General features: G+C 43.9%; 1 protein-coding gene and 1 pseudogene across 1 annotated transcript in view; one reads left to right on the top strand and one right to left on the bottom strand.

Annotated features, from left to right (window-relative positions):
* The window catches only part of Gpr156 (G protein-coupled receptor 156), a 50886-nt gene extending 34423 nt beyond the window's left edge, over positions 1-16463 (bottom strand). The window contains exons 1-2 of the mRNA XM_051191459.1: positions 16245-16463; positions 15776-15912 (exon numbers count right to left, since the gene is read on the bottom strand). Coding sequence (XP_051047416.1) covers positions 15776-15912; positions 16245-16340 — 233 coding nt within the window. The 5' untranslated portion in view covers positions 16341-16463. The remainder of the gene's footprint in view (positions 1-15775; positions 15913-16244) is intronic.
* LOC127227155 (40S ribosomal protein S2-like) lies at positions 4023-4910 on the top strand (annotated as a pseudogene).
* Positions 16464-18126: the final 1663 nt, after the last annotated feature.

Below are 18126 nucleotides of genomic sequence, written 5' to 3'. Positions count from 1 at the left end.
TGCAGCCATTTTGATAAACAGTTTTAAACTTAGGTTAAACAGTTACAATATGACCAGAAAACTCTGTTTCTTGGCAAGCAAAATGTACACTTGCATGAGAATTTCCAGAGCAACATTTCACTTAATATCAGCCCCAAAGCAAGAAAAACCAAGTATCTGATGATGGATAACTGATGAATGGGTAAACAAGATGTGTGGTACCCACATAATGGGATGTTACTCAGCCACAAAAAGAAATGAAATGCTGATTGATACTACCACACCGATGTGGTAACATTATGCAGAACAAAAGAAGCCAGACATTAATGTATGAATCCATTTACATGAAGGATCTGGATTAGATAAACCTATAGTTATAGAAAAGTAATTGGTTTCCAGGTAGATAAACCCACAGATATACAAAGAATAATTAGTTTCCAGGGGCTTGGGGAAGGAGGAATGGAGAGAAACTGTAAGCCACTACAAAGTACCTTTGGGGGTAATGAGATGTTCTGGGATTAGTGATTCTTGAACATTAAACTTACTGTCTAATGATGGCTTCTCAGCTGTGTGATTATACCACAAACTTTTGAATCAAGGCAAGGTTGATGGATGGTGTGGGAGCCCCATCTCCAAAGACACCAAAAGAGTCTCTGAATTCCTTCTGTCATTTTGCAAGTCCAAGGGGTTTCTACTCGGGGTTCATTGAGGACGATGCCGTTTGCTAAACACTTTTCTATTTTACTGTTTTCCCACCTTAGCCTGGGCATTGGGACAGAAAGGAGGGGGAGTCACCTAGTTTTGTCTGATGCCTGGGCTAAGTTCTCAGAGTATGTTAAAGATGAATATCTGACAGTCAGACCATTCTGAAGCTAGGGAGGTATAAAGAGATCCTGAATGAGTAGGGCAGGATAAAATTCTAGAACACTTGAAACATGAACTACCATTTAAAAGTCAGATACTAGGCCAGTGAGACAGCTCCATGGGTAGAGGTGATTGCTACCAAGCCCTGACAACCTGAATCTGATCTCTGGGACATTTGTGGTGGAAGGAGAGAACCAATTCCTGAAAGTTGTCCTCTGACTGCCACATGCACACAGTGGCATGTACATGGCTCACCACACATGCATAGATAAATAAGTACATGCAATAAAAAGGAAAGACTCAGATATGCAAATTTAGGATAGTATAGATAAAATGCTTTATCTATATTTTCTATTTATAATTTTTATAGTATATTTTATTTCTAGCAGTAATTATTTTAACCTGTAAAATGTAGTAAATTTTAGAATGATTATTATCATCCAAGAGACACTACAGGCAAAAAAAAAAATAATTTTAAAGCAATGTTTCCATGATAGACTGTCCTAACAGAGCTACCACTAGTAGGTGTTTTGCATCTCTTGCTTTGGGAGATAGCTCTGACCATTAAGGCCAATGTTTACCTGCGTTCTCACACAAAGATGCCTGTTGTCACTTCCAAGGTAGAAATATTGTCAGCCCTGGCAAACGGTAGCCCAAGAATTTAAATGAGAAGAGTTTAAACTTGGGAGTCTGGACCAACCCACAGGCAGATGCCAAAAACTTGGAAATTACAGGCGTAGTGAGCAAGGAACTGAATACATGAGATGTGTATGGTCAGGCGACACCCTGGGGAAGGCAAGTGCAGAGTCCACAAAGGGGCAGACTGTGAATGTGACTCAGTCTATCAGGCAGAAACCCTCACAGGGCTCAGGGAAGGACGGGGCCTGCCCTGCCCAGGCTGGCTGGGACACCTTCCCCAGGTCTAAGACTTGGGCAGGCAATGGACCATCAGAAAAGAATGAACAGATTTTGACAGGTATAGTCTGCTCCCATTAGCCCTTACCCTGGACATGCTTACCTGATTTGGTGGCTGTTGGCACAGCAGAATGAAAGCAAAAAAAGCCCGGGCCCATCAAGCTACATTGAGTTTGGGGGCCAAGTTCTAAAATGCAAAGGGTCATAGCTGCTTAATGTCCATCCAGGCCCGTGTCAGGATCACCAGGGGCTGATCTGCAGGAGCTGTGGGGACACCTGCACAATAGGAGTGTCTAGGGCCCAGGAGGTAGTGGCTGTGGTCTGAAGGTTATAGACGGTCTTGTTATAAAATGAAATTTAGTGTTAAGTAAACTCAGACCATTAATTTTCATGGGCCTAGAGGCAAGGTATACTCAGGTCTCAGGGAGGGCTGAAGGGGGACTTGGTTCTTTGCAATCCTAAATTGGAGGCCATGCCACAGCCAAAGTGAAAGTTCAGAAGGGAAAGAATCATCCTGGTGCCCCAGAAACACCCTGGTCTGTCTGTATTGCCTTCTCTTTCCTTTTCTCCTATTTCTTTTAAAGGTTTGGGGTGTATATTTAAAGATGTGTATGGAAAACCATGCTTCTAGAAATCTATACTTACACATAAGTGACTCCAATTGGGCTCAGACATATTTTACAACAAAAACAAAACAAAACAAAAAAAACCACACACACACACAAACACACACACACACACACACACACACACACACACACACACTAATAAATCTTCCAGGGGTGAGAGGCAATGGGGGACAGCTGCAGCCGTGCTATCCAGGAATGACAATGATTAATTCCTACATCTGCTCAGTCAGATAGAAACAAAGGTCATTGTGGATAGATTAGCACAGAGATCACCACCCCTCCCATCACAGACAGACAGACATACACACACATACACAAAGTCAGACAGAGACAGAGAGAGTATTGTGCTATTTGCTATTGCCATTGAGAATTGCAAAATTCAAAATGCTTGAGAACACGTTTACTATCTGACTTACAAAGGTAAAAGCAATCTCCTGGCCTCATGGTAAGTGAAGACAGTAGAGGGAGGGATCAGCTATAGATTAGTGTTAGATTATTTTCAAATCTAGTTAGTACCCTAATTCCAGTAAAACTTGGACCTTCATTTACTGAAAACAGGCTAAAACAGGAAGTTTAGGAATAAATCTTGATACAGTATTTGCTCAGTGGAAACATGGGAAAATCTGCTGTACCATTCTGCACAGGCTGCCATGACAAAATGCCACAGACGTGCTGAATTCAACAATAGGATTCTATTTTCTCATATCCAGGAGGCTAGAAGTCCAAGATCATGAGCTGGCCAAGGCCGTTTTGGAGTGCAGCATCCTTTCTAGCCTGCAGACAGCTGCCTGGAGTGTTCACAGGCCTCTTCTGTACCAGCAGGTTTCCTGCAATGTGCACTCTCAGGACACCAGTCCTGAGGGATTAGTGCTGTTACCTAACTTAATGTCACTCAACTTCCAAGACTCTGTCTCCAAATACAGTCACATTTGGACTTGGGGCTTCCACACATGAATCTGGGGGAGCATGGGACTTATGACAGCTAGAATTATGTAAAGAGGGTGCTTGGAAGTTAATTCTTGGTTCCCATATTCCCCAGTCCCCTGGAGGTGTAGCCACTTCCTGTCCATGACTCCTCTAACTACACATTTCTGACAGTTTGCCTTTGAAACGTAATGACTGTGGACAAGGATTATAAATGCATAGTTCAGTGAACTATCACCAAGAGAACATCTATGTGGCCTTAACCCAAGTCCCAAACAAGAACATTACAGCCACATCATAATTGTTACCTTTCCCTCTCTCCAGAGGCAAAATGCCACATCAACTTTTAGCGTTGTAATTTAGTTAGTTCTGTCTTTGAACTATTTTATGAAGGAGACTCATACAGTGCATGACACTTCGTGACTGGCTTTTTAAAACTGACACCGGGTTAGTTATTTCCACTTTGGAGCTATTATAAATAATACACTGAACAGCCATTTATAAGATTTGATGTGGATATGCGTTTTTCTTTCCTTAGATATAGACCTAGGAATTTAACTGTTGCCTGTTTAACATCTGGGGGGATTTGCAAACAACATCCATAGGCATCTCAACTACTTTACATTCCCACCCATAGTATGTGAATGTCATAATTCCTCCATAGTCTCAAAAATACTTGCTAATGCTTCTTCTACTTCAGGAAAACACCAAATGGCGGATGACGCTGGTGCAGCGGGAGGGCCGGGAGGACCCGGGGGCTCAGGATTAGGAGGCCGCGGCTTCCGCGGAGGCTTCGGCAGCGGTCTCAGGGGCCGTGGTCGTGGTCGAGGCCGTGGGGCTCGTGGAGGTAAAGCTGAAGACAAGGAGTGGGTCCCTGTCACCAAGCTGGGCCGCCTGGTTAAGGACATGAAGATAAAGTCCCTGGAGGAGATCTACCTTTTCTCTCTGCCCATTAAGGAATCCGAGATTATTGACTTTTTCTTGGGGGCATCTCTTAAGGATGAGGTTCTAAAGATCATGCCAGTACAGAAACAGACAAGGGCTGGCCAGCGGACCAGGTTCAAGGCTTTTGTCGCTATTGGGGACTACAACGGTCATGTTGGTCTTGGTATTAAATGCTCCAAGGAGGTAGCCACAGCTAGCCGAGGGGCCATCATCTTCGCCAAGCTTTCTATTGTCCCTGTGAGGAGAGGCTACTGGGGGAACAAGATTGGCAAGCCCCACACTGTTCCATGCAAAGTGACAGCCACTGTGGCTCTGTGTTGGTGTGCCTCATCCCTGCCCCCAGAGGCACTGGCATCGTCTCTGCTCCTGTGCCCAAGAAGCTACTGATGATGGCCGGTATTGATGACTGCTACATATCAGCCAGGGGCTGCACTGCCACCCTGGGTAACTTTGCCAAGGCCACCTTTGATGCCATCTCTAAGACCTACAGCTACCTGACCCCTGACCTCTGGAAAGAGACTGTGTTCACCAAGTCTCCTTATCAGGAATTCACTGATCATCTTGTGAAAGCCCATATCAGAGTCTCTGTTCAGAGGACCCAGGCTCCAGCTGTTGCCACCACATAAGGGGTTTTATACAAGAATTATAAAGTGAATTAAGTCTGTTTAAAAAAAAATACTTGCTAACTTTTTAGCTACAACCATCCCAGTGTGTGAAAAGTGGTATGTGGCAGGGTTTGATCTGCCTTCCTCCTCTACTTAAGGACCCCTGCTGAGTTTTTATGTATCTTTTCAGAGGCACATCCATTCAGACTCCCAGCCCACCTTATACTGTTCTACCATTTTTTACTCTTCGTCATGGGAGTGAGATTATGTCCTACATGGGCCTGCTGACATGAAACACAATAGTTATGGTATTCATTTTATTTTGGTTTGTCTTTTATTATTGGGTTGTAAGCATTCTTTCAAATATCTAGATGTAATCCTTTAACAGTTTTAAAACACAATTCTTTTTTGTGTTTTATTTTTTATCTCATAGGCGTTGGTGTTTTGCCTGCATGTATGTGTGTGTGAGGGTGTCAGATCTCCTGAAGCTGGAGCTATAGGCATTGTGAACCATCTGATATGGGTGCCGAGAACTGAACCCTCGTTCCTTGCAAGAACCATATATGCTCTTTGTTTTTTTTAAAGATTTATTTATTATTATATATAGTGTTCTGTCTGCATGTATGTCTGCCGGCCAGTAGAGGGCACCAGATCTTATCACAGATGATTGTGAGCCACCATGTGGTTGCTTGGGTTTTGAACTCAGGACATCTAGAAAACAGCCAGTGCTCTTAATCACCGAGCCATCTCTCCAGCCCCTTGTTTTTATTTTATTGTGTGTATTTTTGTTGCCATTTAATTGAGTCTTGATAAACAAATTCATATTTTTTACACTTATTTGGTGTGTGTGTGTGTGTGTGTAAGCATGAACCATACCACATGTTGGTGGTCAAAGAACATCTGGTGGGAATTGGCTATCTCCTTCCACCTTTGGTACTGGGGATCAAATTCATGTTGTCAGCCTTGCCAGCGAGCACTTTTATCTGTTGAGCCTAGATAAAGTCTTGTTGGCCCAAGTTCTCCTCTTCCTCCTTCTTTTTTTTAAAATCAGTGGTATATAAATAAGTCTTACATAGTCCACTTCACATTTACAGTATAACTAACCATTATGTCCTTCAATATACACAATATAGACATAAGTAAGAGTATCTTCTCAGAAAAATGATATTTATGAATTTTTGTTTCTTATAGCAAACAGACATGTGGTTTTTTTGGGGGGGAGGTTCATCTTGTGAAAAAAATGATACTTTTAAAAACACATGGAAGAAAAATACATATCCAGGAGCCTGTAATCCCAGCTCTCTAGAGGCTGAAGCAGGAAGGTTGCCATGAATTGGAGGACAGCTTGGGCTACACAATAAGTACCAGGCTAGCCAGGTCTACATAGCAAGACTCTCTCAAAAACCAAATAAAAACCAAATCCAAATCCAAAACAAAACAAAAACAGTAAAGTTAAATTCTTATATGTGTGCCTCAGCATACAGCACTCAGCTCAAGAAAGGAAGTCTGCTTGTACTTGAGAAGCCTGACGCTTGCTCTGTCTGTCACCATGTTGCCTCCCCTCTCTCCCTCTCCTGACCTAGGGTAAGTACTCCCCTGACTTCCGACAGACTAGCTCGTCTCTCTTCGTGCTTCTTGTGCAAGAGGAATCATGCCAGGCATAATCTTTGTGATTGGCTTCTTCTGATCAACAGTATTTTTCAGAGAGCCATCAGTATTGTTGTGTCATTGTTGTGTAGCATCGATTTGTGGGGCTGTATCTGAAGGTAGTGCGACATAAAATAGTTGGTGGACATTCCAGGTGCTCCCAGCCTCTTCACAGTCCTGCAATGGTGGGAATATCGTCTGTTCCCACCCAAACTGATGTTGCAATGTGGTTCCCAGTGCATTACTGTGGTGAGGTGATGGGACATCAAAGGGTGATTTGGGTCACATAAGTACTAGAAGGGATTAATGCCCTAATTAATTAATTAATTAATGAGGATAGGTTTGTTCTTGTGAGACTTAGGGTGGCCAGCGTGAAAGCCAGCTATTATAAATCAAGACGACCCAAATTTACTTGGCCTTTTTTCTATATTTTTAGTTCTCTGTTCTGTCGTGTTGTGATACAGCTAGGGTCTCTTATCCAATATTAGCACCATTCTGTTTGGACTTTCCAGCTACCAGAATGCTGAACCAAATAAAGCTTTTTTCTTTATACATAATTCAGCCTTAGATATCCTGTTAAAACAACACAAAATGGTCTGAAATAGGTTTGTTATAAATAGTATGGCTAAGAATATTCTAGTAAATGTATTTTGGTAGCTCTATGTGCAGTTCTTCTGGGATTTCAGACACACAGGGTATAGATATGTTCAAGGTCTGTAGATCTTGCTAGACAGTTTTGCAAAGTGAATTCATCTACATATACACTCAGACACCTCATGCTTACAGTCTGCATATACAGCAGTGGTTTCTATAGCCTAGGTCTGTAGTAGACTATGCCATCTAGGTGTGAGTAATGTGTCTATGACATTCACACAATGCCTCACATCATGAGGCATTTCTTAGATGGACATCTCTCTAGCTAATTTCCATAACAATGCATCACAATTCCTATTACTCTTCTCCAAATTCAGCTTTGTCCATCTTGTGCCCACTAGACATCAAATAAGCATGTAGGCTCTCTGCTGTAACTTCAACTTCATGTCTCTGATTGACCATCATTCATTTCTTGGCTAGCTGGATTGTTTGTGAAGTGTCACTTCCTATCTTTTTTCCATTAAAAAAAATCCTTCATCATATTATGTTTTTATTTTCTTATGTTTGGTCATTATCTCTTAGAAGCCCATTCTTCTGTAGATACAGAAAGGGAGGGGTTTGGGAAGGGAGGTAGAGAGCAACAGGGAGGAATAAAAGGGGGGAAACTATAATTAGGATATGTTGTTTGAGAAAATAATCTATCTTTAATAAAATAAAAAAGGATTTTACTTTTCTTATTGATTTATAGTTCTTAATTCTGGATAGAAATCCTTTATTGATACATACATTGTGGATATATTCTCTCACTCTGTAGCTTGGTTGCCTTTTCTTTTAGTATGATCTTTTAATAGAGAAATTTAGTATCTGTTTGTCTATCCTGTCTATCTATCATCTATCTATCTATCATCTATCAATCATCTATCTATCTGTCATCCCTGTCTATCTGCCTATCTATCTATCTATCTACCGTATCTATCTATCTATCTACCGACAAGATCTTCCTATGCACTCCTGGATGTCTATGTGAGCAGACTGGCCTCAAACTCACAGAAATTCTCCTGCCTCTGCTTCCCAAGTGCTGGGATGAAAACTGTGCACCACCATACACAGCTTTTTAGTTTTACTGTAGAGAAATTTAACAATCTTTTCCTTCTTTTCTTTTATGTTGTTTGACTATAAACAGTCCTTTCTTTTTCTATCTTTTATTTTTAGAATACTAAAATCTGCTTTCTTTTGCTCCTTCAGTTTTTATCCTGTGGCCCATCCAGAACAGTTTCATTTGAGGGGCTAAAGAGATGGTTTGGTGGCTAGGAGTACATACTGCTTTTACAGAGGACATGAGTTCAATTCCTAGTGCTCACATCAGGGGTCTCACAACCGCCTGTAACTCCACACATGCCTGAATGCTAACAGTGGTGTGTGTGTGTGTTCATTTTTAAAGACACGGTTTGTGTCTAGTCCCAACTGACCCAGAACTCTGCATGTAGCCCAGTCTGGCCTTGAACTCACAGATCTGTAGATAACAAGGCCAGCCGTGTAAGAACCCGACTGCAGGAAGTACAGCCCACCATGACCAATAGTGTACCAAGGACAGATCCAATCCGTGGGATGATGGGACTGAGAGGACAGTTTGGAAGAACCACAGTCAGAAGGGTTGGGGATCTGGGGCTTTTCCTGTCATGCCTGGGGACTGGGGAGGGAATGAACACTAGGAGAAAGGCTATGGTGGCTAGCAGCTGCTTTGCTATGCAGTCTGTGTAGACTGGAAACTGTGGTAAATAGGTGAAAGAATTTGTCTGCCTTCCAAGAGCTTATCCTTATCCTTGTACTTGGTTGGATTCCAGGCCAGCTAAAGTGCTCCCTTGCATAATCTGGGTACAATGGTGAGCAAAGGGGAGAGCTGGGGTATAGCCAATGGTAGACTGATTGCCTAGCATGAACAAGGCCCTGGGTTCCACCCTCAGTATCATTAATAAATAAATATTAAAATTCTAAGAGAAGGGGCTGGAGAGATGGCTCAGTGGTCAAGAGTACTGGGTCAGGGTTCTAGACCCAGCATTGACATGCCAGCTCACATCTGCCTATAACTCCAGTTTTAGGGGATCTGCTGTCTTTCTGGCCTCTGAGGGCAAAACACTGATGAACATAAAAGCAAGTCTTTACATTTTTTTTTTTAAGTTGAAGGATCTCATTATTTGATAAGGGAATTTAAACTCCCTTCTCCCAGTTCAGTAAATGTCATCCACCATCAGCTGCAATAGGATAATGACAGCTCTGTCTGTCTGTCTGTCTGTCATGCTTGTGTGCATGTGCATGCATGGCATGGCATGCAGGGGGAGGTCATAGGGTGACTTGTGGGAGACAGTTCTCTCCTTCCACTGCATAGGCCCCTGGGGTTGAATTTAGGTGTTCAGGCTTGATTGCGAGTGCCTTTACCACATAAGCATCTTGATAGTCCATGTGTCTCTCTACTTTTACTTCAGCTACTCGCTTGTTCTTGGTTTTGCCAGGCAGGAATTTTACTATGTAGCCCAGGCTAGTCTTGAACTGGTGAATCTTCAGGTTCTGACTCCTAAGGCTTGTGCCATTATGCTTGGCTAGTTATGTAAGTCCACATACACACATATATGAAGGAAGGTATGAGCAGTTCATCTAGGCTTAATGTCTAGGCCTGTCAGCCAGATGGCTAAAGACATCAAAGCTCTGTGCTGAGACTACTCTTAGGTATTAATCCTATTGCCTCATTAACCTTCACACACTCCATACTCCAGTCCACAAGCAGGATCCAAGAAAGACCTTTCCCACCCACCACCTCACGTTTGAATTTGCATCTCTTTTCCTGCCCTGTTCCCACACGCCAGTGGCATCTGACTCCATGATACTACACCTACTCTTAGTTTCATGCCCAATCCCTTGGAAACAATGACCTGAATAATATTTTCCTTTTATGAGTATTAGTTTCTCGTGATGTTAGAGCCTTGCCCCTCTGCTTCATTCAGCCCCTGACCCTGCAACATCACCCTCACTTGAGCTACATGGTCAGTGTCTGTTCTAGGATGGACCACCTCCTCTTCTGTCCTGGTTAGCAATCACAACGTCAGAGATTACAATGATCCAGTGTGCATGCTTTCTCTCAGCCCAAAGCGATTGGCATTGCTTGCCTGTCCTTCCCATCACCTTGCTTTCAGCTCCAATGAATCAAGCCACAAAGATGACATGCCTGGGACAATCAATACGAAAACAACACCGATCTTACCAAGCAGCGAGGCATCGGGGTTCAAAACAAGATTTTAAAACTAATTTCTTCAACATCAGTATACGAGGCACTGGGTTTCACTGTGGCGTTTTCATGCATGCTTTGCTTTGTTGTCCCTTCCCCAGTTCCCAGCCCTTCCTGCTGGTCCTCTCCCTCCCCCACTCGCCCCACTTCTGCCTGAAAGCTACTGTTCTCTTTTTCTTTTTCTTTTTTTTTTTTCAAAAACAGAAATGTACCTTGACTTGCTCATGTTTTTCTACCCAGGGGACAGATACATTTCAAGGTCTCAGAAACCCATAAATCATATTTTACACAGTATCCTGGGTACATAAGTAGTCAGCCCACTAAATATTTCCTATTGACTGTAATAAAATCAACCTCACTCAGATGATACTGTAATGCTCTCAGAAATGGAAAGGATGAAGAAAAGGTGAGCGGAGGTCTTCTCAGGAAAGCCTGGGGATCTTAAGGGCTTTTGTAATGAGGATAAATGACATGAGACCAGGGAGGCAGAGTCCGGGACGGGTCCAGGTTAGTGCTGGAGAGCCGTGACACAGATCTCCTGAAGGCAGAGAAGGCAAACACAGCAACACACACTAGAGTATGAAGCAGTCAGAAGACCGAGTGAGGACCCTGCCTGAGGAGGAAGATGTAGAGGAGTGAGGAGGGCACAGGAAGGGCACTTTCACACTGGGTATGACTGCCACCCCTATAGATATGAAAGGTGTCTTTATGCAGAGCTCTGGGTTGGACGCAAACTTCCGTAGGTCCAGGAACTACTTACTCTCTGTATGTTCTTGCTGGGCACTCCAAGACACAAGAGCCTGTTCTTTATCCAGGCCCTTCTCACGATTGCTTGTCTAAGACATGAGCATTCTTGAAAGATGATGTAGACCTCAATTCTCAATTCCCTCCCTTCCCCCTCCTCCCCCCAACTCACACCAAGCTCATCCACTGTACAGGCAGTGAATCCTCTAGACCCAGTGTCCCTCTCCTTGAAGGTAACTCACAGGCTATTCAAGCATCCACTGTGGGCCCTTCATTGCCCCCTTGCGATTTGGACTGTGTCCACTGGCCCGTCACTGACCCGGGAACCCATGAGTCTAACTTGGTGCTGCTTACTGTGTCTGTCACGAGTGTTGACTACTTTGGCTCTGAACCAGGAAACTTAAGTTTTTTGCTTACATTCGTGAAATAGTAAGCGGTTAAGTGGTTAGTTTGCACATAGAGTAAAAATCCACATTCTACACAATAATTATGACTCATGTTTCTCAGACAGCAATGTTATACTGAAGATTATGATGGGAATTCCAGTGCCAATTTTGCGATATAACAAGATTTCAATCTATCACCTAGAACTATCATCTCAAGTACTGGCAAATAAGGCCACAGAATAAAAAGGCTTAATGAACAAGGTTAGCTTAGTGTAGAATGTACAACAGGAGCCCTATTTTGTGCATGTCAAAGTAGAGATACCAGGAGAGCTTCCTGTTGGGCCTGAAGTATTCAACAATTTCAACAGTTAAGTTGTACAGTTTAATAAGAATATTATTAAAGGAATATTTCTAATTGTAAGTTCATTAATAACCTAAGGGAAGTATTTTTCTATATCAATTATTAACATCTAGTAGTTATCAGATGGATTTAAGATACTTACAAGCCCTTGAGAAAAACATACCTGTGGGCGGTGGTGACTCACACCTTTAATGTCAGCACTCGGGAGGCAGAGGCAGGTGGATCTCTGAGTTCAAGGACAACCTGGTCTACAGAGCAAGACCCAGGACAGCCAGGGCTACACAGAGAAACCTTGTCTTGAAAAACCAAAAATCAAACAATCAAAAACCACACCTGCTATCATATACATTATTCCCCATGAGAGCTTTCTCAGAAACATAAGAATGTTGGTGTAACATTTATTTCTCCTTCATGTGTGTGAGTGTTTGCCCGAGCACATATCTGTGCACCATGTGTGTGTTGCCTATGGAAGCAGAAGAAGGCATCAGATCCCCTGGCTCTACCTACCGCAGGTGGGGCCTGTGACACTATTAAAGGCCATAGGGACGCCTGTTGTCTGGGCTGCCTCCTCAGGCCATATTGATGTCCAAGGGTCATGCCGCTGCCTGGGCAATGCTGAACTGAGTGACCTTGCATGGCCACTAGAGGTGGCCTGTGGTCTGAGCTGCCACCAGGGGGCCAGGTCTGGGTCTGTGGCCCACCTGCAGCCAGAGTTTGTGATGACGAACGTGGCCCATGTTACACCTGGCCTTGGTGGCCTGGGCACCGGAGAGCTAGTCCTGCTCCTCGCTGGCTGCCTCAGTGGGAGAGTGGCACTGCTCTCTCGGGAGAACTGGCCCGATTGGTGTGCACATGGGAGAGCTGGCTCCAACCCTCAAGGGTTCTGGGAGAACTGCCCTCTCCACACTAGCCTCATGGGTGCAGGAGTGCTGGCCCTGGCCCTTGCCTGAGGGGGCAGTCCCTGGAGAAGCCCATACTGACCAAGTCAACTACCACCCAGGCCCATATCCATAGTTGCTATAAACACTGGTTATAAGCCTTTTTATACACACAGATTAATTTCTCTTAACAAGTGTAAGATTGCTAGGTAAGACTGGATTTTGAAAGAAACTGGTGGTCTAGTTTTAAAATTAAAATTTAAAAATGCAATGTATACAACTAAAATGCTTTTTCTTCTTCTGATATTCATGTGTAATTACTTGCGCGCGCGCACACACACACACACATTCTCATATATACTCTCATACTCTCATACACACACACACACACACACACACACACACACACACACACACACACGAGACCTCAATTGAAATAAATCAGATCATCTGATTGTGATGTTGATCAAATTTTACTGCTCAGTGAGGCACTCTCTTTTCCTTTCTTTCTTTTTTTTCTGTTTTTTTTTTTTCTTTTTTTGAGACAGAATTTCTCTGTATAGGCCTAGTGTCTAGAACTCACTCTGTAGACCAGATTGGCCTTGAACTCACGGATATCTACCTGCCTCTGCCTCCCAAGTGCTGGGATTAAAGGCCTGTGCCACCACATCCAGCAGGAGTTTCTGTTTTGATAGTATGTATAAATGTTTGATAAGGCTTTTAATTTAAGACTGGGTGGTGGTGGCACCCACCTATGATCCCAGCACTTGGGAGGCAGAGGCAGGCAGATCTCAGTTCCAGGCAAGTTCCAGGACAGCCAGGGCTGTTACACAGGGAAACATGGAAACCCCGTCTTAAAAAAAATAAATCAAGTTTTATGTATATGGGTATTTTGTCTGCATGCATGTCTGTGTACCACATATGTGCTTGCTGCCCTCAGAGGCCAGAAGAGAGTGTTGGATGCTCTGGAACTGGTGTTACAGCAGGATGTGAGCTGTCATGTAGGTGCTGGGAATCAAACTGGGGTCATCTAGAAAAGCATCCAGAGCTCTTGAAAAAAATTTTTGAGCTATCTTTACCCCAATGTTTGATCAATCCTGCCTGGTGAAAAATTCCACATAAAAATGATGATTTGGTCAGAAGGAAAACACTAGGTTGTCCTTGAAAGCATAACACCCAAACTACATTTAACATTGCAGTGAATCCTAACAAAATACTAATTCTCCCAAATAAGGCACTAACCCTCAGTAAATATTCATGATGCTCTCTATCCAGAATCACAGCTTACTTTTGTAGCCTTAAGTCTCAAGATGTAGGTCTTATGGCATTTATCCTCAATAGACAATGTTGTCACTGAAATTTAAATGGATCTAGACCTGGTGCTTTGTAGATAGGGAAGTCATGGCTCCTGAAGCCATTGAACTGGCCACTGTTTGTGCTAAGGGAGCATACTGCATTGATGGGAGATGTCATTCTATAAATATGTTTCTCTTATTGGTTAATGAACAAAGCACTGTTGGCCAACAGGAAAGCAAGATAGGCGGGACTAGGAAACTAAAAGGTGAGAGGAAGTAGTAGGGAGGAGTCAAGATGGTGAACTGAGAGAGAAGAATGGCCAGTCCCTCTCTCTGGTAAGATGAGACCACGTGGAAGTACTTAGATTAATAGAAATGGGTTAATATTTAAGACAGAGCTAGCTGATAAGAAACTAGTAACTGGCCAACAGAATTATATCTAATACAGTGTCTCTGTGTGTTATTTGGGGCTGCTGCAGTGGTGGGACCAGACCGGCAGGCAGGAAAACCTACTTATAACACTGCATGGTACTTATTCTCAAGTTAAGGCTCTCCTTTCCTTTTGGGGGTTGGGAGGTTTAAATTTTGTTCTACCTTTTAGTGTGTGTGTGTGTGTGTGTGTGTGTGTGTGTGTGTGTGTCTAAGGCAAAAGAAAACTTGTAACAGCTAGTTCTCTCCCTCTACCATGTAGGGTCTCAGGGATCAAACTTAGGTCATTACACTTGGCAGTAGGCGCCTTTATCCACTGAGCCATTTCACTGGCTGGGAAGGAAGAGCCTTTCTCAAACTTGCTATAGTCAAGGATGACTGTGGTGGCTTGAATAGGAATAGCCCCATTTGTTTGATTCCTTGGCTCATAGGGAATGGCACTATTAGGAGGTGTGACCTTGTTGGAGTAGGTATGGCCTTGTTGGAAGAAGTGTGTCACTGTTGGGGCAGGCTTGGAGGTTTTATATGCTCAAGCTTACGCCCAGTCTGGTACCCAGTCTCCTTCTGCTGACTGTAGATCAGGATTTAGAACTCTCAGCTCCTTCTCCAGCACCATGTCGGTCTGCATGCCACCATGTCACCCTCCATATAATAGGCTAAATCTCTGAAACTGTAGGCCAGGCTTAATGAAATGTTTTCCTTTGTAAGAGTTGCTGTAGTCATGGTGTCTCTTCACAGCAATAGACGCCTAACTAAGACAATGACTTTGAATTCCTAATCTTCTTGCCTCCCCCACTGAGTTTGGGATTACAGGCATGTGTCACCACACCTACTTACTTGTGTTGCTAGAGACTGAACCCAGGACTTTGCAGATACTAAGCAGCCACTCTACCAGCCCAAAGTTTCTTTTGTTTCAGCTGTCAAGCTTGCTCCTGGTTTACTGGGAGCAAATCACATGTGAGACAATGCTATCCTTGTATAACTTGCTGACTGGGCACTATCTTACATTATAGAAACCTTGTAGGTCTCTAACCCAATACACATGCTTCCCCCGGCCATTTTCTTGGCAGCATTCACCATTTGGATTGGTCTTCCCTCCAAGACCACCAAACACATCTACCGAGTGCCCATTATGTGCCAATCTATTCTAAATGGTGGAGGCACCATGGGGAGCATGAAAGACAAGGTCTGGCCCACGATCACAGGCTTTGCCCTGATGGATGCTGGCTAAGCTGCTCATGGAGCCAAGATGATGTTAGCACTCTGGGTTTCCCAGCTCTGGCTACAGGAGGCTGCTTACCTGTTCTTCCTGCAGCGAATTGTGAAAACAAGAAAGAAAAGCACCAGAAGTAGTCCACAGCTGAGGAAAGTCCAAACAATACCCAAGAGGGCGGGAGACAGTGGAGAGACGTCTGTACCGCTGTGTTGTGAATCAGTCTGGAGGTAGCATTAAAAAAAAAAAAAAAGAAGAGGAATATGTTAAGAATGAAGGATCTGATGGATGTTGGTGGTGCACGCCTTTAATCCCAGCACTCGGGAGGTAGAGGCAGGAGGATCTCTCTAAGTCACAAGCCAGCCTGGTCTACCGAGCAAGTTTCAGGACAGCCAGGGCAACACAAAGAAACCCTGTTTCGAAAAACAAAACAAGAATGAAGGCTCTATAGACAGCACCAAAGATGGGCGGTGCTAATCCTACACTGGCAATCCCTCTCACTACCACACCCACCGCCATCCCCACGGAGCACTGATGCCCATGGCTGATCACTTACAATTGTCGTCTTGCAAAGATCATGAAGGGGTCTCCGATCCAGCTCCTGGCCAGGAAAACTATCACAAAATTCAGAGCAGTTGATTTCCGGCTCCATGTCACCGTATGCTCCCTCTACGGGCACCTACTCAGCCTTGGCTACTCCCAGGCAAGGATGCAGGAACAACTCAAGCGGTCCCTTCAGAGGCCCCATCTCAGAGCTGCCTCCAAACTCCAAATCCAGGGTGAAAGGGTATTCAAGTACAAGTGAAGGGTTGTTTCACTAGACTCCTGCGTCAGTCATGTTTGAACACCAGGCACTTTTCTGCTGGCCCCGAGTGGCCAGTGGGTACCACGTGATCAAGAATGGGCATCTCTGGTCTACAGCGTGTTGACAGCAGTTCACCACCAGAGGGCAGTCAGCGCTCCAAATGCTCCCAGGCCGGGCCCTGGAGGGAAAGCAGTAAGACTAGCTAACAAATGTGCACACAAAGGCTTCAAATATTTTTACTATCTTTATATACAGTTACATTCTTGTTGGGGTGCTGAGCTAGGTGAGCAGGAGCTGGAAGCCACCTACAAAGATAGATGAGGAAGAGGGTTTGGGGTGGGAGAGAGAGAAGGGGAGTGATATGGGATTGGACATGCCTGAGTTTTATTCCTACTTTTAAAAATCAACCCATCCTTTAAGAGAGAGAATAGATCTGGGAATGGAGGGAACTTAAGAGGGTGCCGTTTCTGCTTCGTGCTTTTGAAAGTGCCCAGCACAAGGGTCCTAGCAATAGTGGAGAGGGTGCCTGAACTGGCCATCCCCTATAATCAGATTGATGACCACCCTAGTTGTCATCACAGAGCCTTCATCCAGTAACAGATAGAAACAGTTGCAGAGATCCACAGCCAAGCACTGGACCTAACTCCCCAAGTCCTGTGGAAGAAAGGGAGGAGGGATAATATGATCAAAGGGGTCAAGACCAGGATGGGGAAACCCAGAGACAGTTGACCCAAGCTTGTGGGAGCTCACTGACTGGACTGACAGCTCAGGAACCTGCATAGGACCAAACTAGGTCCTCTGAATGTGTATCTTGGGCTGTCTGTGGGGCCACTGGCAGTGGGGCCAGGATTTATCCCTAGAGCAGGAACTGGCTTTTTGGAGCCCATTCCCTATGGAGGGATACCTTGATGCATCGGGGAGTTTGTTGACTTCCCATGGGAGGCATCACTCTCACTGAGGAGGGGATGGGGGCTTGGATTGGGGAAGGTGAGGGAAGTAGGAGGAGGGGAGGGGGAACTATAGTTGGTATGTAAAATGAAACAAACAAACAAACAAAAAACCCTTTTAAATAAATAAAAAATTAAAAAAGAAAAAGAAAGTGCCCAGCGCGGGGTTTTTGTGGAGGAAGTTTAGGACAAATATTGTTACTAATTCATAGACACTGAACACTAGGCCCATGATTAAGACAGAACAATGGTGACAGGTGCAGAATGTCATCTTTGGAGTCTGTGTACTTAGACATGGACAATATAGCACCAGGTGTCACCCGGTCACTGGCCTCTACTATGTTCCTGAATTATTTACCAGCTTCACGCAGAGCAATCATGGGAAAACTAAAATCCACTGTCTCCCACCAGCATTTGAATTCTTGTGTGGTCCAGGCAGATGACTGAATATAAAGTTAAGAAGAAAAAAAAAAAAAAGCATGGCTACTCATATCCTAATTTTGTTGGAATTCCAAATGAAAAGGCTTTTTTTTGTTTGTTTGTTTTTGTTTTTGTATTTTAGACAACCTCTATTGAGCAATGTCCCAAATCACAGGGCAGATTACACTATGATAGTCTGGAAGGAGATACGTTTTTATATTATCTTTTCCATCATATTGGTAAGCCAAAGACATATTTCTGGCTTG

This window comes from Phodopus roborovskii, unplaced genomic scaffold (assembly GCF_943737965.1).
Source record: "Phodopus roborovskii unplaced genomic scaffold, PHOROB, whole genome shotgun sequence".
NCBI classification, from domain to species: Eukaryota; Metazoa; Chordata; class Mammalia; order Rodentia; family Cricetidae; genus Phodopus; species Phodopus roborovskii.
Note: the sequence above shows the minus strand (reverse complement) of the source record. Positions and strands in the feature narration are given on the sequence as shown.